The following is a 24,104-nucleotide window of genomic DNA, read 5'->3' on the forward strand; positions in this document are numbered from 1 at the left end:
ATCATCATTATTATTATTATTATTATTATTATTATTATTGCATAGTACTCATAAACATAATTTTTGATGGCTGCATATTATTTAAAGAAGGTATGTTTTAAATTAAGCATATTTCTAAAACATTATTCCTTCACATATATGAAAATCCTTTGGAATTCTATGGAACAAATAAATTAACCTTTTTTAAAAGAAACAGTTGTCATTAAAAGAAATTTTGAGAGGACATACACCAACATGTGAAGAGTTTCAATTACATTAAAAAAACAAACAAACCTGTCTCTGTATCATAGTTTTCTAGAAAGGGTATATTTTTATACTGTGATCAGAAAAATAGCCACAATGAACATGTATTTAAAAGTGTATGAATGGGAAATCAGGCAGTATCTAGATTTTTTTTCTGGTAACCTGAGAAGAACATTAAGCTAATAAGAAGGATAAATGAAGGGAGAGGTTGGCTCTCCAGGATCAACAAGGGGGAGTGAGTGAGAAAGGAGGCAGGAGGTAAAGCAAGGTTTATGCGGCATATATCCAGTTATATAAGAGACAGAAAGACTGGAAGGAAGCACAGAGTAACTGTGATACCAAATAGTGGGGGTGACATTATATCCCATTTTATTTACATTTTGTTACATTTTATTTTTATTCTTATTTCTGGATGATTTAAAAAATTTATTTTGTATTTTCTTTTCCCTTCATAAAGATGCATAACTTTTATAACTTTTATAATGGGGGAGGGGGAATGTTATTTATAATGAAAAAAGAAAGGCAGAAAATCTGCTTCCAGATGCAGGAGGATCATAAGTTAGAGGTAGCCGTGGGCACTGCCCAGGGGCCTCCCCACAGGAGCGTGAGCCAGGGACATGAACATCACACAACTTCTTGGGTTTGCCATTCTCCAGTGTTCTTTCTTTCTGGTAGCCTGCTGCTGCTACTTTCTCTGTCGTACCCTTGGTCTATTTTCCCCTGCCTCCCCTTCTTGTTTGACCATAATTATAAAAGTGCATTATCCATCACGACTGTTCACATTTCGACAGGTTGGCTATTGGGATGCCCCTTACAATCAATGGCATGTTATAGAGGATAATGAATAAACAAAGAAGATAGTATCAATTTGCACAAAAGTAAAGCTGATCACTTTACAGCAGAGAAACCTAGCAGACACCATCTTAACCAAGTGATTATAGTTAACGTAACGACTGATAAGATACATCAACATCATGTACTCGCGGATACAATGCACATAATTTCTGTGGTTTTGTTGCCAAAAATGCATGACCTCAATCAAATTATGAGACGGCATTAGATAAACCCAAATTGAGAGGCATGCTAGAAAATAACTGACCAGTAGTCATCCAAAATGTCAAGGTCATGAAACATAAAGAAAGAATGGGGAACCATCATAGATTGAATGACTGCATAAGGGACATGACAAGTAAATACCGTGTGGGATCCTGCACTGGACTCTGGGACAGAGAAAGGACACTATGGGAAAAATTGGTGAAATTCAAATAAGGTCTCTAGTTTAGTTAATGGTGTACTAGAGTTAATTTCCCAGTTTTGATAACTGTACTATGTATGACACATAAATTGTTCACATTACAGGAACCTGGGTGAAGGGTATGCAAAAATTCCCTGTACAATTTTTGTGTAAGTCTAAAATTATTTCAAAATAAAAAGTTGAAAAAGTGAGGCTGAGCTATCAATATGTATTTAGGTACTAATTGTCATTACATTTTTCTTTTAAAAGAGGTTTTGAAATGTCCAAAATAGCATTGACTTTTACCAAAGATATTTCCTTTTTAAAGTCGGTATCATAGAGAATAGAGATCCTTAAGCAAAATGTTATTTTCCTTTAGTCTCAGGATGACAGGGGCTGCCTTTTTGTCTTTATAGTGCAGGCAGACCTCTCAGATGGAGTGCACAAATGGTTCTAAATCTTGCAATAATTCAGTGATCCCTGGGACTATTTTACTAGGATTCTTCTGCTCCTGGTAAGTTTTCTCTCAGCAAACAGGAATGAAGTAAATATTCAATCAAAAATAATCAAATTTTAAAATAGTAAAAACTGCTATGACTAGTCATACTAGTACAGAATATACTGGTAAATTCAGGACAATTTGACCTAAAAGGATAGAGTACCATTCATATGCCTATAGAACAGGTTTCACTTGTGAAAATATGCTTCTGATCATATGTGATGTTTGATGATAGTGTGGAGCTGTTTTATGTGCATTCTTCATCCAGTTCAAATATTTTAGGAATGTATATGGTTTGACATGACTGTTCTCTGACTATGCCTGCTGCTAAGGCCTTTCACGAGAACTTTTTGTTACAAAACTACCCAAAGTGGTGAGTCGGGTGGGCAGATGTGATGGGTGTTGATCTATCATAATGAAATAATGACAGCATTTATATTATTTCCGGAAAACAGCTGGTTGATATCACCTTGCTTCAAGTATGGAGGGGAAGGTTCAAGACGTGACATTGTTGAAGCAGAATACGTGAAGATAACAACCTTGGTTATGATAATAATCACAGAGATTCCAGGTTGGTATTTTTAGTCATGATCTTTTGTTAACTCCCAAGGACACTCACTAAAAATACCAACCTAGATCAATGGCAAGATGTCACAGCATGAAATTGGTGCAGAATGGGTTAAGCAGTATTTGGAGAAGAATTCATTGTGTCAAGCAGACTAGGCAATTGAGTTAAAAACAGATGCATTTCAACATAACACAATACTTTTATGTAGCTGGAAATCAATCTATGGGCTGCGCTGTCTAGAGCTCTATCTGAAGATGGTGCAACCTTCATCACTGAACACTCAACATTCATGGAGTGATGGGCATAGAACTTCAGCACAATGCACAATTAGCTGTCAAGCTTGCCCCCTTATTTTCATAACATCCCCTCATTATGAGGTCAGTATAGGACATTATATCTATTGTGCCTATTATGAAGGAAAAGAACCATCACCATCTGGCAGAGTACTTAGTGCTAATGGAGTCCTTACCAAAATAAAAAAAAAAGCAGCAGCCCAAAAGTCATCAAATGATTGCTTCAGTTATTTAACCACTCATTAAAGAAGAAACACTATACAGATGCATTTCAAAGGTGTTTCAACTATACAAACTCAAGGGGGGGTAGCAAATGTTGCACTAACCATTGAGGTATGTTATTTGTATATTTTACATACGATAGTAGTACAACCCATATAGGTCAATTACCCTCAACTTATGAATAAGGAATAATATGAAAGAAGATAACTATAAAACTTTTATGGAGACATAGAAATGTGATGAATGTGCTATCTAAATGACAAATTAATTAATTGTTTAAAAGGCACTGTATATTTGAAATATTAAGGTTTTCATTAAAATTTGAAAATGTAACAATTACGTAAATTGTCTATATCCTGTGTCATTGGTCATTAAGATAGTAACATAATGTAAACATTATCTTAAAAACACTAAATATAGTGAGTAGATAGTATATTTAAATAATTATGTGGTTTACTAATATTCATTGGCCATTATCTATATAGTTTCTGAATTAAACATTTTACAAGCTTTAAAGTGGTAGTGCAGTATGTATTTTGCTAACCATCACTTTCCATATTACTTTTCCTCAAAATGTTTCCTTTATGGCACTTTATTGCCTTTAAATGGGAGAACTGATCTGAAGTATGTCAATGATTAGGAAGATCACACGTCTCCTTTTAACAGATGCCTGGAAAGATAGAATTTACAAAGCCTGCAAGGAACTCTGTATCAAAGAGTAAACCATAAAAACTGATACTTAACTTGAAGACCTAACATCACAATCATGGCAACTAGACTGGGGCATATACATTTGGAACCTGAGTTTGTAGTTTTAAATAATAAACTCTAACTAAACAGAATTGTTTTGAAGACTCCAAAAAAAATCTTAATTAATAGTAAGAAAATAACTCTCATTTAATTCACTTGTGGTGATACATGGTTTTTCATTTATGGTATCTTATTGGAATCTCCACAATAATCATGGAGATTAAGTAGAGGTTAATTACCCATCTGTTAGAGAAGAAGTAACTCAAGCTTTGTCAGATTAAGTAGCTGAGGTCAGTAGTGGGGCTGGGACTATACCCCAGAGCTCTTGAAACAACATATGTAAAGTGCCTAGTGCAGTGCCAGACCCTCTATACGGACTGAATGAAAGACACCTTCCCCCACCCCAACTAACCCAGAGCTCTTTTCCACTTCGTGGCACTGCCCAGTCCTGCAGTGGTAGATTTGAATAATATACAAAATAATTGTAGATGAAATGTGAATGATACTGAAATGAAGAAATCAGAAAGAGTCCCTTCGTCCTAATATCTGCTGCAAATAAAAGCAATCCAGACATTTTCAATAGTAGGAATTACCATTATCTTTATGATAATAAGTATCCACTCTTGAATTGGAATGATCTTCAACAAAAACTAGTAACCACAAAATAAGAAAAACTACTTAAGTAGGATATCACTTGATAAATATTTTCCAAAGAAAAGATCACATGAAGGAATACATCTCTATTAGCCAATGCATCCATAAATAAAAGTGTTGATGAGGTAAAACTGGTTATGATGAGGATAAAACAATATCAAGAAACTGAAAAGGTTCTTAGTAAGCTTAATTCATTTTGACATATTTTGAAAAACAATCTTGAAAGCAAATCTTATTAATTAAACCAGGAATCTATCACTTTACTTCTATACTTTAATTTGTACATCTTTATCCTTAATGTAAGGATAACTATGAACAAAACATGAAAATCAGTGCATTTTCTTGTTCTGCAATCATATATATTCTATTCTACATAATATCTCATTTGCTCTCATATTTTGCTTATTCTCTAATACATATTTGGGTTTGATGACCTTGGTGATAGAACTTTCCTCATAAAATGTACTCACAAATCTGAAATTGGTCAATAAGCAGTTCAGGAAGAGAAAACTAGTGAACCTAGTTTTGTAACAATATATCTAAGTTAAACATTCAAAATATACTTTGACTAAGAAGCTTCAAAATGCCATCATTTTCTTTCTGGGTAGTGAGATTTTCATCTTATACTCTCTAGGTCTGACTTTATTTATCCTCTGAAAGCTGACTGGTCCCTGTCAAGTGTATTTTCATAACATAGATAATAAGCTATAATTCAGTAAAAGGTTTCTGTAGGTTATATGATGATTATGATCAATATATTCAAAGCCTAAGTCATACACAAAGAAGTATGGCAAGGCTGCACTTTCTCATTCCTACAAAAATTCTTGCAATTTTTTTCTTTAAATCTCTCTCTCTTTATCAGTGGACTTTGATGGGCTGAGCTTTAGTCTGGCTTAGTTCTACAAACACAAAGTCTACATCTTGTCTTAAAGAACAAACAAAACTTACGACTTTCATGCTATTATTAACTTTACCAATTTCAAAGCAGCCATATTCCAAAACAACAGAAATCAACAGATTTATATTCCACATAATGCACATTTAGATGAGACTCACCTTTAAAGAATCAAAACAAGCTACCACACGACCATTTTCCACATGGCAAAATCTTGGCGGATGGGCAAACTTGCAGTCTCCATCAGCTCGAGAGCAAGCTCCTCTCTGAAACTCTCTACAGACTTCTAAAGTCAGCCACTTGGTATCACGAACCAGGGTAACATTGACAGCCGTCATATTGAAAGCAAAATTAAAATCAAGTGCACCCTCTCTAGGGCAGTATTAATGCTGTCAAAAGATTAAAAATGAGTTCAAATTAAATATAAGGAGATCAGTTTGCTTTGGTGAAATTTTTTGTTGTTGTTGTTAGCACTTAGGTTTTCATTTAAGTTAAATTTTGTTTAGTCAAACAAAAAGCCAATCATACATAAAAATTGTATCAGAATAACTAAAATTCAAATTAGAGACCAAATCCTAAGAAGGCAACCATAAAGGTTAAGATATTGAGTGTTTTATTTTTTCTTCTGCCAATGTTACTTCAAATAACTGGTAGACTTTCAAAAGAATTCTGTTCTCCAGTTGATGTTTTCAATTATTCTTGCAAAAAGCATATGCTGTTGGCTGCCCTCCAATTTGTGGAATGGTCTCAGTTCAAGGGGAAAGTTTTCCCCTCTACTTTTTGGCTTTAAAGATTAAGATTGGTAGGGATGGCACAACTGTAAAAAATTTTTTTTGCTATAATAGCAGGAAGAGGAAAATTGGCTATGAAAAACTGGGCATCAAAGAAAAAAAGAACGGAGAGTTGCTGAGTGTGAACTATAAGCACAATAGCTTTTTGTTTTGTTTTTTTGGGGGGGCAGGTTGGTAGGGAGAGGTGTTTATAAAGAAATAGCTCTAGAGTGGAACCCAAGCAGCAGAGTTTTCAGAAAACGCACCTTTTCAGAAACCTGCAAGAAAAAATAAAATAAAATTAGTTAATATAATACAATGTTTCTGATTTAAACCCTAGATTTGGAAAAGAAGCAACCATATCCTATTTAAAACAGGAAGCATCTACATACTGACAACACAACACAGTGCAGTCAGCCATTGTCAATAAAATGGGCATTTCCCTGTGTAGAATTGTACATAGTAAAAGGAAATAACCACTTAGATTTACTGTTGCAGTACAAGACTGGGCAACAACCCAATGCGGAAAAGAAAAGGAATGCTTCATTTTGATCTGTTTTGGGGCAAAAATTCATTATTGGGTCCACTGCACAGTGGGGGCCTGACGTGACAGTCCCTTATGCAGTTATGATCTGCCTGCATGTCTCCAGTTTTTAGAGGCTACCGAAGACTTGTCTTTAAACTGGCTTTACTATGTTCTGATTGAAGGCTTGATTATCTGCTGTCAAATTCCAGGAAACAGTAATTGGTAAGAAAACTTAAGTTGCTCTAAGAGGGAACTCGGTGTGTGTATTTGAAATGTAGTTGTTGATGATCACATAAAACGGTCATGACATAACTAGCTGGAGACCCACTGCAAATGAGATAGGATAGAGGACGGAAATGTAAACTGTGCTTCAGGTAAAGAAATCCTTTGGAAAGATGCTGGATTTTATTTTCGGTGCATGCTCTATTAGTTACTAGTTTCTATGAAGGGATATTGGAACAATTCAGAAGGAGGTTTCAGCCTATACATATAAGCGAGACACAAAGCACTGTTCACTCAGACATCAAATATTCTGTAGCTTTAAGTCTGCAGTTTAACCCAGTGTCAACTAGCAACAACTTCGAGCAACTCAGCTGATAAAACAGATGAAAGGTGAATTTATTGGCATTGTGCTCAGAACACATACTGAAATAACAGGGATTTTTCTAAAGCTAAAGTAAGCTCAGAGTATCAGACAAATCAACTAATTGTTAGCTTCATCAAAAAATAGAATTGAAGTTCTTGAAAACACTTCATTTACTTTTTAAAACAATATCTTCAGCAATTTCACAGAATCTAAATCTATTTATCCTCTCCACATTTAAGATGAAGCTCAATATCACCTAATTTTTCAGATACCATTGGTAAATTAGGTATCTAGCAAATTTACACAAGCTTATCCATTCAAGAGCAAAATGTGTGTCTCTGAGTCACTCTTCATGGAAATCTTTCTAAAATGTATTACATGTAGCTTTGCCTTCTTAGAAAATACTGAATAAAATCTGGCCAAGTTGAAGACTCGGGGTCATAAATGTCTTGCGAAGTATTATTGTTCTCCTCCTTCAGTGGTAGATTATTGTTACTTCTGTTACTTCTCTTTCTGCCACAATATCTGCCATAATGGACTGTCTGTCTCCCTTCTGGAAAACATAACAGCCAATCATGACTGTTGAGTAAGAGTTACTCACTGAATGAGAGGCCTAAGGGAGCAAAGTGCAGGGCTTTCATGCAGAAGGTACAACTGCTCTTACTGGTTTGGGGGCCCTTTCGCAATATGTTTCATGCAGGGCCATGTTCTAGAGGGCGAAGGCTGTCAGGCAAATGACCTCCAGAAAAACATTTAAAATATATATATGTTTCTGAAAAAAGCTGGATGGGGGAAATTCAAATGAAAACCACAATGTGACACCACCTCGCACCCATTCGGATGGCTGTAATAAAAAAGAGAAAAACTGGACTTGGCATACATTGCTGGTGAGAATGTAAAACAGTGCAGCTGCTGTGGCAAACAGTCTGGCAAACAAAATGTTAAACATTTACCATATGACCTAGCACTTCTACACCTAGGTATATATCCAAAGAATTGAAAGCAGGGTCTCAAAGCGATATTTATGCGCTCATGTTCATAGCAGCACTGTTCACGATAGCCAAGAGGTGGGAAAAAACTCAAGTGTCTATCAACAGATGAATGGATAAACAAAATGTGATATATTCACAAAATAGAATATTATTCCACCATCAAAAGGAATGAAGTCCTGATATATGTTACAACATGAATGAACCTCAAAAACATTATGTTAAATGGAAGCCAGTCACAAGGGCCACATATTGTATGGTTCCATTTATATTAAATATCCAGAATAGGCAATCATAGTCAGAAAGCAAATTAGTGGTTGTGAGGGCCTGGGAAAGGGCAGAAAGGAACTTCTCAATGGGTAGGAGGTCTCCACTGTGGATGATTAAAATATTCTGGAACTAGATAGTGGTGATGGTGGCACAATTTTTGAATATACTAAAACCCATTCACTACACTGTACACTTTAAATGGGTGAATTGGATAGTATGTATATTATATATTAATAAAGTTATTATATTTTTAAATGTCTACAGAGACATGACAACCAAAAAAAAAGCCTCATGAGTGATGGAATTGGCTACCCCAATTTTTCTTAGATTTTCCTTAGACACAAATACTTCTAAGTAGTGCTACTACTGAGTTGAATTTCAAGAGTAAATTAGTTCCTATACTGTATATGACTTAGTGTACAATGGAAAGTACTTAAAAGAGTATATTCTGTGAGTTTGTAAATTTATATTAAAAAATATTAAAATTAAAATTTAATCATACAACTAAATTATATCGGCTGTTTGAACACATTTGAAAGAAAAATAACCACAAAAGAAATATATCATATATAAATATAATTATAAATATCATATATAAATATAATTTGCTCAGAATAGCAACAGTGGGGGGTGAGGGTCTGGAGAAATATTTTTCTACAGAAGTCCATGAAGTATAGAAACAGACAATAAAGAATAAATTTGAATTGTCAGATTTTACAAATGAACAATGCAAACAGAAATTCGACTCTGGCCATGCATTTTATGTAAAATAGGGGGACTCAAAGAAGGAATTTTCTTCTTTTTATTAAGTGGGCCTTTAACTCTTCATGGGACCCTAACCAATTCCTCACAGCAGTTCTAGCCACTGCATGTCTCCCTTCAGGCTGGAACTATTTCTGGAGCTGGTGCAGAAGAAGCCAGGTGCAACAACTAATGGGAGCTGGTGTGACGATGGAAAGACATTCACGCAGCTCTGCTTGTCTGACTGTATATAAAAGACAGGGAAGGGGTTCATTTTTCCCTGTATTTTAAAGAAGATCAACTTTGTATTTGGGACAATACAGCTTTATCTTCAGTACCTTAGACATAAGTAATAGAAATACAATTCTCCTTTTTATGACTTATAGTCCTCTAATGTAGGCTATGAAAAGTTACCATTGCTTAGTACATTTGTACTTGTATAGCATTTGCACTTCACAAGTGATTTTCTTTCACTGATCATTCATTGGAACTCTAAAAAATATACCCTAAAGCATGGGTGATAACCGAAAAATACCGATGAAGGAAATGAAGCTCTTAGGGGTTACTTATCTGAGGTCACAAAGCCTTAAGTGGTAGAGCCACAAGTCGAGGCAAGATCCTCTGACTCCAAAACTCATTTTTAGATTCCAGCAGAGAACTGTAATAGAGATCATTTCTTATCTCTTATCTCTCTTGGGAATCTTAAATAAGAAAAGCCAGTCATTTTTGTGTAGTACTCATGATTCCTTTTCAAAATTATGTTCATGCCCCAAAAGAATAAAAGACCTGGGAACAAACTTACTAAAGAATGTGAAGGACCTATACATTGAAAGCTACAAGACATTATTAAAAGAAATTGAAGAAGACACAAAGAAATGGAAGACTATTCCGTGTTCATGGATTGGAAATATCAACATAGTTAAAATGGCCATATTACCCAAAGCAATATACGGATTTTTTTTTCAAAAATCAGTAAAACTTTATTCTCTTCTGTTCTTTCACCACTAACAAAACTGGAGAAAGCAAAAATGTTTTGTGTTTACAAAGATAAATGGCCTCTTTGCCCAGAGCTCAAAAATTCAAATGACAATGGGGAAGGTAAAAAGTCCCTCAACCACACCCCCTGAGCTGACCCTTGTCATCTTGAGGACAAAGCCTTCACTCCACTGGGCAGAGACTCTGTCCTGTACGTGGTCAATTCAAAATGAGGGCCAAGAAATCAGACCAATCCGTTCCCATAATATAAAGTCGAACAGAAGCTAAAACAAGGGTCAAATGCCTGTATTTTACAGGACACAGGAATCAGGCGACTACTTACTAAAAATATATATATATATTCATTTCAGGCACAACTTTTTATTTATTTATTTTGTTTTTAAATCAGTAAAAGAAACTGGATCCTAGAAGCCTCAGTGATCTAAGCAGCAGCAAGTTTGTGCATTCACCATTTTTTGTTTTTGTTTAAATACATTTAAATTATCACACTGCTGGCACACCTCATTTGCATGAATTTCTGCACCATACATACTAATTGTAGTCAAGTTTATCCCCCCTCAGAACCCAGAGGAAAATAAAAACTACTTTGGAAGATAATTTTCATTGAAATCTAACCAAACTTCATTAAGTGGACTGTGACAAGACTGTAAATGATATGAAAAATAACATTTTAACATTTGGCCATCAACTTAAGGAAATGGTTTGCCTATACAAATTTTTATAATTTTGAATATATTCTACCCTCATATGGTCTTCAGAATTAAAGCATAATGAACAGGAAAGAGAATGCAACTGAGTGCTAAGGCAGGACATCTTGCCAGAAGTAATGACGGTAGAGTCTATACTAAATGTAAAGTTCAGAATTTCATAGGGCCAACAGATAACAGTATACTTTTCTGAAGAGGATTTTGCAATTACCAATTGTGTTAAATGCACCAAATAAAGCACCTAAAGTTGATGCTACAAGGTGCCACCTTGAGTTTTCAAGGCTGTAACTGTGCATAATATTAAAATGATTTTCTTAAATTTATTTATTTAAAAAAATTACCACTAGGAAGGTGTTAAAACTGGTGTAATAGCTCAATAGAATAAGTATTGTAGATTTTGGGAGGAATGAAGAGGGAGATATTCAGAACCCTTCACCAGAATCCCCCAAACTCGATCACAGTGGATTAATGATGTGCTTTGTGGATGTGTTAGTCAGTGACATGGGCCTGACAGATCTTTGTTTCTGCACCAAATCCCATTGAGTTAACTGGTCCCTTTGGCTGAAAAAGAACCATTAGGCGAGGAGCACTGGCGTTATCCAGAGTGATGTTCATCAAGGGATTGACCAATCTTTCAGGTCGTGGAGCTGCAACAGCCTTGGGGCCCTCACAGACTCGCCAAACATTACAAGCACTGCACTTGCCAGTGAATTGATTAAGAACCACAGAGAATTCCACCTCATCTCCAGCCTGTAGCTCAATGCCTTTCTGAACTTCTTTCACATGGAAAATGAGCTTCTTGATAGCTCCTACTTCATAGTTAATGAAGCCAAACTGATCTTTCACACACTCCACTGTGGCCCTCTGCAGGAGTGTGATGTTGTAGGCCACAGTTTGTGCATTTTGGCCCAGGACACACAATGGGAACTTGACACTCTCCTCTTTCTGCAGGCAATCCCCTTTGTTGGTCATTCGAACTATGGAAAACAGATACCAGCAGACCTCACCTCCTCCTCCTCCACGATCTCAATTATTCCTTGGTACTCGGCCTGTGTTGGATCAACACTTTTCAAGGTGCGAATGATTTTCCCTAAATATAATAGATGGTAGGATCAGCTTCCCCAGTAATGCCATTCACCGAGTGTGTTTTGTTGACTTTCTACACTGACTTTGTTGCCCCTGTCTTTAGACAAGCTGTACTCGACCACGTCCCCTAGTTCCAGGCTACCAGCATCACCAGAGAACTCACTGTAATGGAAAAAGATTTCCTTATGATTGGCTATTTCAATGAATCCAAAATTATCCTTCAGAATCGCCACATAACCCCAGAGTTTCTTGGAGGTAGAATTATGAACTAAAAGCTGCACACAAGTCCAGATCCTTTTGTCACCAATACTAAATTCAGCCTTATCTCCTATTTGAGAAGTAGATCCTTCCACATTTTTGGCTTGAAAAACAATAGTCAATTTCACCCGATAATCATCATAAGCAATAACACCATCCTCAGCCTCCTTTTCTTTGCCTTTATTTGGGCTACTGGTTTCAGGATTGGAAAAAGGGGCTTCTTTTTCTACAGTGCCCAGAAAACAATGATCTGGATGGGAATGGAATGAAACCGTGCCTTTGGGAAGCTTTTTAATCCTAATAGCATGATTTCTTTGGGCAGAGAGCATATCAGGAACCACAGTCAACTCTACTTCATCTGCAATATGGAGCTGGTTCCCATTCAGAAGTTCACTGTAGTGGAAGAACATATGAGCATCACGGTCCACACACTCTGTGAAAACAAATCCATCTCTCATGGCAGCAATTAAACCCATTTCTCTGGCTTCTTAGTGAATCCAAATGTATTTGATAGGATTTCTATGTTGTTTGCTCATTCTAATTTGTCATGTTGGTCTGTTGAAATAGTAAGCCTAACATGGTCACCTTCCAACAAGGTCACCTTGAATTTTGTATCTTTGTCTCCAAAGGGAAGTTCTTTAGGAATCACAAAGTCAACTTTGATGCGTCTTGGCAATGGGTCATTCTGGTTTTTACTGGGCATTTTGGGGATAACTTTGGTTTACAGTTCCTTCAAAATGTTCAATGCTGACATCTTCAGAAATGATTGTTCCTTGAGGTAATAGTCTAACATCTGTTGCAACTTCACCATTTCTGTTCTTGATTGTGAATTCCACATCATCTCCAGGCTGTAAGGCTTCTAAGTCACCTTAACTTCACTGATAGTGAAAGAATACCTCTTTCACAACATCACTGCTTTCAGTAAAGCTAAATGCCTCCTTCATGGCACAAACTATCCTGACAGTGGGCTTATTTCTTTTTCAACAGCATTATATACTTCAAGCATGTACAGCACCAATATGTTTATTGTTATCAACAAAGTTTATTTTATCTCTGGTTTCGAGCTGAACATTCCCTTCCATATGTTCAGGGATTTAAGTCAGATAAAACACTTCTTGTCCATTCATTCATTCTTCAGGGAGGATTTCTCGTTTTATCTTTACCAGTTTCACAGTATTGGTTTTCCCAGTCCACCAGTCAGATGATACTTCGAATTCAACATCATCTCCTACTTTTAAGTCCTGCAGATTGCCTTTACACTGTGAACAGTGGAAGAAAAGTCTAGCTTGATGTTCTGAACACTGAATAAATCTGTAAGAGGTTAGCAGTTTTTCAATAACTCCAGTTTTACGCAGTGCTGCTGAAGTACCATTGGGGTACTCATTGTGTCCATTGTTGTGGAGAAGGTCTGGATCAAAGTTCATCTCACAGTGATAATATTGTCCAAATATTGGACTTTCAGTAGTGTTTGCTGATTCTTTTTTTTCAGCACACATTTCAAAGGATGAAAGTTGTCAGTATTAAAAAAAAGAGTGTGAGAAAATGATCTATCAAGCTAATAAAGAATACAACTGCTGCTGCATCAGGCAACCTCACAGCACAGCACTGAAGAAACAAAGGCTTCTAGCAGAGTTGGAAAGTGCTCTTTCAAAGCTGTTGAGGAGGCACAAACTTCTTGTTTCAGATCAAGTGCTGTGTCTTCAACTTAAGTGTACTCTTCATTGGTCTTGTTGGTTATTTTGAGGTTTGTTCCATGCCTGATCTGAACTCGAAACAGCAATTTTCAAGTGGTAAGGTCTGCTCTGTTACACTTCATGCACAACAGCTCAGCACCCCCCCCTTCAATGCTGCCATAAGCAGCATGGCCAGGTACGTATTGCAATACACAGAATTAATGCAATCACCATCCAAATCCAAATGGCATTTAAAAAAAAATAGAACAAAAAAATCCTCAGATTTATATGGAATCACAAAAGATCCCGAAGCCAAAGCAATCCTGAGAAAAAAGAACGAGGTTGGAGGTATCACACTCCCTGACTTCAGCTTGCACTACAGGACAACAATAATCAAAACAGTGTGGTATTGGCACGAAAACAGACACACAGATCAATGGAACAGAACTGAGAACCCAGAAATAAGCCCACATATATATGGGCAAATAATTTACAACAAAGGAGCCAAAAACATATAATGGGGAAAAGAAAGCCTCTTCAATAAATGGTGCTGGAAAACTTAGAAAGCCACATGCAAAAAATGAAACTAGATGGTTATTTATTTGTCACCATACACAAACATTAATTCAAAATCATCAAAGACCTACATATAAGACCAGAAACAATAAATTGCATAGAAGAAAGCACAGGTACTAAACTTATGGACCTTGGTCTTAGAGAGGATTTTATGAATTTGACCTCAAAGGCAAGGGAAGTAAAAGCTAAAATAAATGAATGGGACTATATCATACTAAAAAGCTTCTGCACGATAAAAGAAACAATCAACAAAACAAAGAGGCAACCAATTGAATGGGAGAAGATATTTGCAAACAACACCTACAATAAGGGGTTACTATCCAAAATATATAAAGCACTCATACAACTCAACAACAAAAAAACATATAATCCAATTATAAAACGGGCAGACAACCTGAACAGACACTTCTCCCAAGAAGACATACAAATGGCCAACAGATATATGAAAAAATGCTCAACTTCACTAGCTATTAGAGAAATGCAAATCAAAACCACAATGAGATACCACCTCACACCTGTTAGAATGGCTATCATCAACAAGACAAATAATAGCAAGCGTTGGAGAGGCTGTGGAGGAATAAGAACCCTCATACACTGTTGGTAGGAATGCAGATTGGTGCAGCCACTATGGAAGGCAGTGTGGAGGTTCCTCAAAAAATTAAGAATAGAATTACCGTATGACCCAGCAATCCCTCTTCTGGGTATCTACTCAAAAAATCCTGAAAGCATTTACCCATGAAGATATATATGTACCCCTATGTTCATTGCAGTATTATTCATGGTGGCCAAGACACGGAAACAACCAAAGTGTCCTTCGATACATGATTGGATAAAGAAGATGTGAAACATATACACAATGGAATATTACTCAGCCATAATAAAAGATGAAATACTGCCATTTGCAACAACATTGATGGATCTTGAGATTACCATGCTAAGTGAATTAAATCAAACAGACGAAGTCAAGAACCATATGATTTCACTCACATGTGGTATATAAAACTGAAAGCAACAAACGAACAAAACAAATAAAAATTCAGACACAGACAACAGTAAGGTAGTTACCAGAAGGATAAGGGGGTGGCGTAGAGGTAGAAAAGGGTAAAGGGGGTCATATATATGGTGACAAAAGATTTGACTTTGGGCGGTGAACATACAATGCAATATATGGATAATGTATTATACAATTGTACACTTGAAATCTATACAATTTTATTAACCAATATCACCTCTATAAATTTAATAAAATTTTAAAAAATGCATTCATGCCTGTTGTATCACCATCATCATACTATCCCTGAGTTTGCTGCACCAATACTTATCCATCATCTACTATGTGCCAGGTAATATTTTAGATATTGAACAAGACTGATAAGGTCCCTGCTGTCATGGAACTTTCATTGCTCATTTAAATAGAGAAGAAACTTAAGGAACAGAGAAGTGAAATGATTACGAGAGCTTATGAAGTTCTGGAAGCAGACACTAGGTACTCTTGGGTTCAGTACCAGCCTCTAATTTACCATGACCGGTACACCACGCACTGTGACTTAAGAACACTCTTAAACACATACTCAAACACTACTGTATAGAAATGAGTCACCAAAAGGAATACCTCAGAATTACATGGAGTCTTAGCGCTCTCCAGATTCCTCTCAGAGAGTGTACTACTGTCTCCATTTTACAGGAAAACAGAGGAGGAGAATGATTAAGTGATTTAACTTGCTCAGTTTTACGCTGCTAGTAAGTTATCAAATCATGGTTCAAACCCAGGCAGTCTGAGTCCAGAGTCCACTCTCTTAGTCATGTCATAACACTGTGCTTCTCTCATGGCATACATCACATTCTTCAACTATAGCCCTTAATTTTTCTCCATAATTAGACTGCAAATTCCTTGAGGGTAGAGATCATGTCTTACTTAGTTTTGCTGGCCCTATCTTCTCAATGGAAGTTAGAGTGTTACAGCATTCCCCAGGATTCCTATTTTGAAAAGTCAAAGATTAAATGATAATTTAACATGAACCCTTACGTTGTACCATGCTGACAGGGAGTTTTGTCAGATGAGCACCCTCTAGGGCCTGTCTTAGCTTTGGTCACCTCTGTCAGTTTTGAATCTATTAGACCTATGAAGGTGAGTATTTTCTCACAATTCTAGCTTTCAAATTGGGATGTTAATGCCTGGGATTTTTGATCTACAAAGCATTCAGTTTCCACCAATAAAGATCTATCCCTGCTCATTTGATAGTAGCAAGGTCTTATCCTGGATTTAGAGTAAAAATTTGGGATACCCAAATGATTTCTGTCTATATCTTTGAATAGTAAGTTAATTTTTAGAATGTTTTTGCCCAACAATTGGTGTGATAAAACTGAACTGGGAGTGGGGGTGGAAGATATTTTACTTTGGGCCATAGGAAGAAACATTCCCCAAGTATTCAGCCTTGAAAATAGAAGTTAATTTTGACTTTTAATTAATGCTTATCTATAGAATTCTAGATAAGATATAACATAATGAAAATATAAAAGTATTTCCTTTTTAAAAAGTAGATTACAGAGGGCCGGCGGAGTGGCTCAGTTGGTTAAGAGCTCGCTCAAGAGTTTGAACTCTGAGCAACAGCAGTTTGATGCCCGGCCCGAGCTGAGCAGCTGCTGAACTACCAACAGGTGGCAGGATGGCTCAGTTTAAAATAAAATAAAATAAAAAGTATATTACATATTTTTGAAGGATTCACACCTTTTCTCATGGAAGTTTTCCTGTTAAAACAAAAGAAATAAACATTTTCCACTGATCTAATGGAAATAGTAACTTGTTACAGAGCTGTCTGCAAGGCCACTGCCAGCAGCTACTTTTGCCCCACTTTCCCTACATTTTCCTTGTCTCCTCCTTTCTTTTGTTTTCCCTCCACAAGCCAGCACATAACAGAAATATTGCCAATGCCTGGTCCAAGAAGATCACAAAGATACTATTTGGCACCTAAAGCAATATCTTTAAATGCATTCATTGAGCTCCTGAATAAACAATGAAAACAATGTTTTCTTTCTTTCCATTTTAAGCTTTCTTTACATCTATATTACCTCAGAATTTCTTGTGGCCATTTATTTTGGCTCTAAAAATATATGACACACCTGCCACACGCTACTTGAATTGGCAGGCTGACAAGGTTTAAAAGCTTTCAAGTTTTCGAATTTGCTTCAAGTTCTATTTCCCTCACGTGCTTTTGTTAGTGGTCCACCAATACACATTCTTTAAGGCATATTAGAGGTGCTTAGCTCTGCAGATGGAAACCATGATTTCATAGGCATCCTATGGAAAACTGAGTTTTCTGTAAAAAAAGAGCTGTAAAAATAAGGATATTTTTTGCCTATGTGCACAACTTTTTCATTACTTTTTTTTAAGCTTCACTGCATTTTCTCACAAAACTACCAGAGTAATAAATTTAATATACCTTTTACAAAAAGCAGATAAGTTTATTCCATTTCATAAAGGACTTAAAAAGACCAAACTTAGTTCATACATATGGTCACAGAAAGGAAAACAAACAGGTGCTACAGTGTCTCTTTCAAACAGTTTTAGCAGTGTATCTGACTGACTTTTGTAAAAGAGGTTCATCATTTTTTTAAAGGTTTGTCTCTTTTTAAATAGTATACGAAGTTATGAGAACTTGCTAATAAATGTCATTTAAATATTTTAAACTAATCCAATATAATATAAAAACAACTTAAAGCCTGGATTCCAAACAGTTGTTATTAAACAACACAGGTAAATTGCTTGCTTATGTGCATGGGACAGAAGTCCCAGTGCCATTAAAAGGTCTTCATTCGCCCCAGACTGGATTTAAACTTGAAGACAATGGAAGCTTCACATATTTGTCAATTCATGTCCTATAATGTTCAAGCATTTGAAATGAGTGAAATACAGAATGAATCACAAGGCTGACTGAATTTAATATATGCAGGGTGATTTTGCTGAATATTAATTCCACAAATATTTATTGGGCATCTGATATGACCTAGGTATGGATCTAGGTGCTAGGGATATATGGTGAACAAGACAAAAATCCTTGTCCTGAGAATCATAAAATCAATTGGTTGGCCATAGATGGGGATGAGGGGAGAGTGAAAATAAAAAAAGAAACATATTAATCATTCACTTTATTCATTTAGCAAAAATTTATTATCATTCCCTAACATTCAAGCAAATGAAGCTTTTAAAATATTCATGTGGGAAAATATCAATCAGTCAACAAACATTTATTATACACCAACCATATGCACAGAGCTGTGTCACATGCTTCTAGGAAATCAAAAGAGCTCTAAGACACTGACTCTGCACTCAAGAAGCCTCAACTGAATTGAGAGGGCAAGAAACAACATGATATGAAATAACACACACAATGTGGAGAACTGAGAGCAAAATTCAGTGACACTAACAACAAATGCAATGAGAGTTCTGAGAAGCAAACGTCACTCAGGCCTGGAGTAGTCAAGAGTATTGAAAGAGGAGAAAAGTGGAGCTGGGCCTTAAAGAATGAGAAGGACCTAAGTGAGGGTGGAAGGGCAGAGAGCATTTCCAGAAAGAGAAACAGCAGGAATGAGGGTGAGAAGAGAAAATTAGGCACCTGGTATTTGTAGGATGGTGAGCAGACATGGGCTGGCTGGGATGGCAGGTTTGTACTGTGGTAGAGAAATAATGTGTGGGGAGTTTCTGAAGGATCTGAAAGTGACTCAAGGAATGTATATTTGTTATAGAAGTGGGAGCCTTTCTCAAGATTTTAAGCTGAGTAGAAACTTAGTGGCCATAAATGTGGTGCAGTAACAATGATCTGCCCTTGGAAAATCATTTCATTTAAGTGGCCTACAACACACAATCAGAGTAAAGTTTATGCATCCAACATACTCTACAAGAACAAAAGATGAAAGGAAGTGGATTAAGGTCACAGTGTTTCTCTCCAGTTCACAGGCCCTGTTAGGCCGGGACAGGCAGTGAATCATGTCGGCCCAGCATGAAAAGTGGGTAAAGAAACATGCTGAAAAGTGCAGCTTCCTGTTTGCATTTTGCTAACTACTCATTCATCAGTGACCCCAGTCATTAAGGACACGTAGCTATATTCCTATTTCCTGAATTGACACAAATACTTTCCAGTCTTAATCTCTATAATGGAAACTCCTTTTAAAAACAGAGTTGAAATTTCAACAAGGGTTGTTTTTTTCAGTTAAATTTTGTTACAGAACAAGCTCATGCCAGGAGTTAAACGTAGATAGTAATTTTTGAGCTATAATGGCATCCGATAAAGGCCAATTTTCTAACTGATAAGATGATAAGATTTGGTTGAACATTCATTCACTGTTCATCAAGACACACACACACACACACACACACACACACACACACCCCAAAACAATACTCAAAAGCTATCACTAAATGTTTATTTATCTTTTGAATACTTATAAACAGACCAAGTAGCTCTAGTCAAACTTGTGAGTCACATAAGGAGGATTATTTGTCAGAGAGTAAAACAAAAGCAGCATCTAACTGATTTAATGGTGTAAAGGGATTCATCACTGTATCTTAGTGGGCATCCAATGAGGGTTTCTTTACAAGAATTCATCACTGGTATTATAGCCAATAAATTCAGATTCTCAATCTCAATACAATGTCCCTACTCCTTATTAGGAGCACTTATAAAACTAGTGAAAGGATAGAGAAAAAAGCTTTGTGGCTGAAAATGTTGGGACAGGGCCAAAATTACCCAGATTTCAAGGACCAGGTTGTTTGCCAATACTTCTAGTGGACTTGAAGGGAGTTTTCTGGGAAAGCGAATTTTCTGGCTAAGTGTACACAAGAGTTTTACCCTTTGTGTCTATAGTTACTGCTGCTAGAGGCATTATTTCACATTCATATCATACACATGACTGAAATACATACGTGTGCACACACGTGCGTGTATAGTGCCAAAAAATGTATACACATTTTAAGAAAAAAACTGTATTAAAATTGTAATACTCAATATATACTGATAACAAAATATGAATACAAGTCACGTTTGACTTCTGCAATTACAAGTGTTTACCATCAGTGTCGAGACACTTCTGATCATGGCAAACTACTGCTTGAGCAATGTTGACCAAAGCGTCCACTTGTATACATTTTTTTGGCACCCCAAGTATATATCACAATTGCCTAGAGTTAGTTGGAAAACTGGCGGCTTTAGTAAAGAGTTAGGATTTAACTGTTGGGAACACAGACAGTACAGAATCTTAAGTTCTACATGTCCCAATCTTCACACAGGTCTGAGAGTTTCCTTCCTTAAACACCTCTAAAATGAGTATTCCATTTTTCTCTTGATATTGCAGAGGATTTATGCTGGATTGGAAACTATGGGCCTTTCTTTGTAGAAAAATTTAGAGGAAATATAAAATATGCTGGCTTTTTACCATTTCTTAATTGAATTTTGGACAAGTAGTCAACGCCCTTACTAATGCTAAAGAAGGTGTATAACTATAATATAGTCATTATAAAGTCATCTTCCTGGCCCAGACAGAATAGTTCTCTTCTGTCTCTCAAGATCAATCTTAATAAGTCTCAAAGAAAAGATGACAAAAACCCTTAAAGCTGAGGGGACCTAGAAGAAGATTGGTTTAATTATACCATAAGAATGGAAAGCAAGACCCTAAGCTTGCAAAGTAATATTCATCTTTAAAAACACAGCTCTGTGAAATCTATCAATTTCAACTCTGGTTTGACTCAATAAATAGGGAAATAACTTAAGTGCCTACTTTTGTAAGGTGTGTCATTTAAATCCAGATTTCAGATTTTAAAAAGGACAGCGAGGCAAATCAAGTCCACATCAAATATGAAAATAGTCCAAATAACTCTACATGAGCTCACAACAGAGTTATTAAAGTCAGTGGGGAACAAAGTAACCTATTGATTATTTCAACCTTGAATGGAGGCCCAGAAAGGTTCATCTACTTAGCTAAAATGCTTGAAATTATTAGTGTATATCTGAAGAGCTTATGATCCAGGTTCATCGTATCTGATATACTGGCAATCTGTGATCAGAGTGGGTAGTCAGAGTCCAAAAAATTTAACCCAATTGTCCTGATTCATTTCTGTCATTGACAGCTCATATCCATGTTGGAGCTTAATTTCTGTCTATGGGGGCATTTCACACTACTAAAAACCAGAAGGGCACTCTCTGTAGCTTTGACTCCCTGGGGAAAGGCAGTCCCTTGCCTCTGAAATTATAAAGATTTATTGACCCCTGTGGGTCTGTGTCTTCCATTAATTTCAATGCAATTGCCCTGATACCCTCTTTCAGTTTCAGAAAACACCACTTTCTTTGCACACGTTTTGTCCCAACTGCCCCTCTACTGTAGGTTGCCAAACTTTGGAATCTTGCTTTTCTACCACACTCTCCCTAATCCTCTATAATTTCTAAAACTTTTAAAATTAGACTCAGCTTACTGCTTTATAACCATCTGGCCTTCCTCGCCACTGTCTGTTGCTAGACAAAACATATAATGTAGAATATTTCTCCTGTTAACCAAATGTTAACAAAGGTTTTGACCTCCTTTTTCCTGTTTCTACTTATGAGGGACCATTTCTTCTACCATGCTCTGGTCGGGGTAAACATACATACAAAATATTCCATAAACATAAGGCCTGAAATCATTAAACTCTTAGAAACAATAGGTAGTAAACTATTTGACATCATTCTCAGTAATATCTTTATGGATATGTTCCCTCGAGCGAGGGAAACAAAAGCAAAAATAAAGACTTCATCAAACTAAAAAGCTACTGCACAGTGAAGGAAACCGCCAAAAAAACAAAAAGACAACCCACTGAACGGGAAAATATGTTCTCAAATGGTATATCTGATAAGGGATTGATATAAAAAATACATAAGGAACTTATACACTCAATAACAAAAAAATAAAATAAACAATTCGATAAAAAAATGGGCCGAGGACATGAAAAGACATTTCTCCAAAGAAGACATACAGATGGCCAACAGACATATTGAAAGACGCTCAACATCACTCATCATCACAGAAATGCAAATCAAAACCACAATGAGATACCACTTCATACAAGTCAGAATGGCTATTATCAATAAGACAATAAATAACATGTTGGCGGGGATATGGAGAAAAGGGAACCCTTGTGCACTATTGGTGGGATTGTAAATTGGTGCAGCCATTATGCAAAACAGTATGGAAGTTCCTCAAAAAACTAAAAGTAGATCTTCCATATGACCCAGCAATTCCACTTCAAGGTATCTATATAAAGAAACCCAAAACACCAATTTGGAAAGATATATGTACCCCTATGTTCACTGCAGCCCTAGTTACAATAGCCAAGATACGGAAGCAATCCAGGTGTCCATTGATAGATGACTGGATAAAGAAGATGGGGTGTATATATACAATGGAATATTATGCAGCAATAAAAAAGAATGAAATATCGCCACTTGTGACAACAAGGATAAACCTAGATGGTATTAACATACAAAGTGAAATAAGTGAGACAGAGAAAGACAAATACCATATGATTTCACTTATATGTGGAATCTAAACAAAACAAATGAATAAACAAAACAAAAACAGACTCATAGAAACAGAGACCAAAGGGATGGTTACCAGAAGGGAGGAAGGGAGAGGTGAAAAATGTAATGGGGAATATAGTCAATATTGTGATATGTTTGTATGGTGACAGATGATCACAAGAATTATTGGAGTGATCACACTCTAAGGTATAAAAATGTCAAATCACTATATTGTACACCTGAAACTAATATAACTAATATAATATTTGTAAACCAACTATACTTAAATTTAAAGAAAAAATATCTATATCAATTTCTAATCTATCGGGATACTGGGAATTTTATTGAGTAAGTATTCCAAGAGTGAATTTAGGGTTTACTAAATAATAACTAAAACACGATGAGGGTAAATTTGCTTTATTGAGCATAATTTATGATGTATTCTATAGTGGTATCTTGGCTATTAAACAACTGGTAATCTTAGATGTTAATATCTATGGAGCTCTTATTCTGTGCCAGACATTGTGTTAAGTGTTTTATATTCATTATCTCACTCAATCATTCCAATAATCTATGAAATAAATAATATTAAGGAGCAATGTTAAAGTCTCATTTTAAAACAAAATCTGTTACAAATCTCAATTCTAGACTTGTCTCCAAATATGGTATTGAGATATTGAGATTTTTAATATTTAAAGTTCTCAGATATCATAGTAATAGAGTCATAAACGCTAATTTAAAAATCTCCAGTTTCTCAATTTTCTTCCCAGCTTCTTGTAATTACAATATGAGAGCTCATTACTACTTCTACATGGAAGCCTGAGGATCCTGAATTACTTACAGTTTTTTTGAATATATCATCTCATGTGTGTCTGGCAAATAAGTTAGAAAATGATTGACACGTTGGGTTTAACGTCTCCCATTCAAGAGAACATTTGGTCCAGAAATCTGGCATCCATCTGGCAGAAGGGAAGCATAAAAGCCTTTGGGGATACTAAATCCCTCCCCCAATAATAAAAATTATT

General features: G+C 36.1%; 1 protein-coding gene and 1 pseudogene across 5 annotated transcripts in view; both read right to left on the bottom strand.

The window, feature by feature from the left end:
• Positions 1-24,104, bottom strand: part of MBNL3 (muscleblind like splicing regulator 3) — a 135,781-nt gene that overhangs the window by 69,801 nt on the left and 41,876 nt on the right. For all 5 annotated transcript variants that reach the window (XR_002122249.1, XM_019627469.1, XM_019627466.1 and 2 more), the window contains exons 2-3: positions 6,395-6,406; positions 5,520-5,747 (exon numbers count right to left, since the gene is read on the bottom strand). Coding sequence is in view for 4 of the 5 variants with exons in the window: in XM_019627469.1 (XP_019483014.1) it covers positions 5,520-5,696 (177 nt within the window). In the remaining variant the exon portion in view is untranslated. The remainder of the gene's footprint in view (positions 1-5,519; positions 5,748-6,394; positions 6,407-24,104) is intronic.
• On the bottom strand, positions 11,433-13,711 carry LOC109373551 (cold shock domain-containing protein E1 pseudogene; annotated as a pseudogene).

Source organism: Hipposideros armiger, unplaced genomic scaffold (assembly GCF_001890085.2).
Source record: "Hipposideros armiger isolate ML-2016 unplaced genomic scaffold, ASM189008v1 scaffold_733, whole genome shotgun sequence".
In the NCBI taxonomy this organism is placed as follows: Eukaryota; Metazoa; Chordata; class Mammalia; order Chiroptera; family Hipposideridae; genus Hipposideros; species Hipposideros armiger.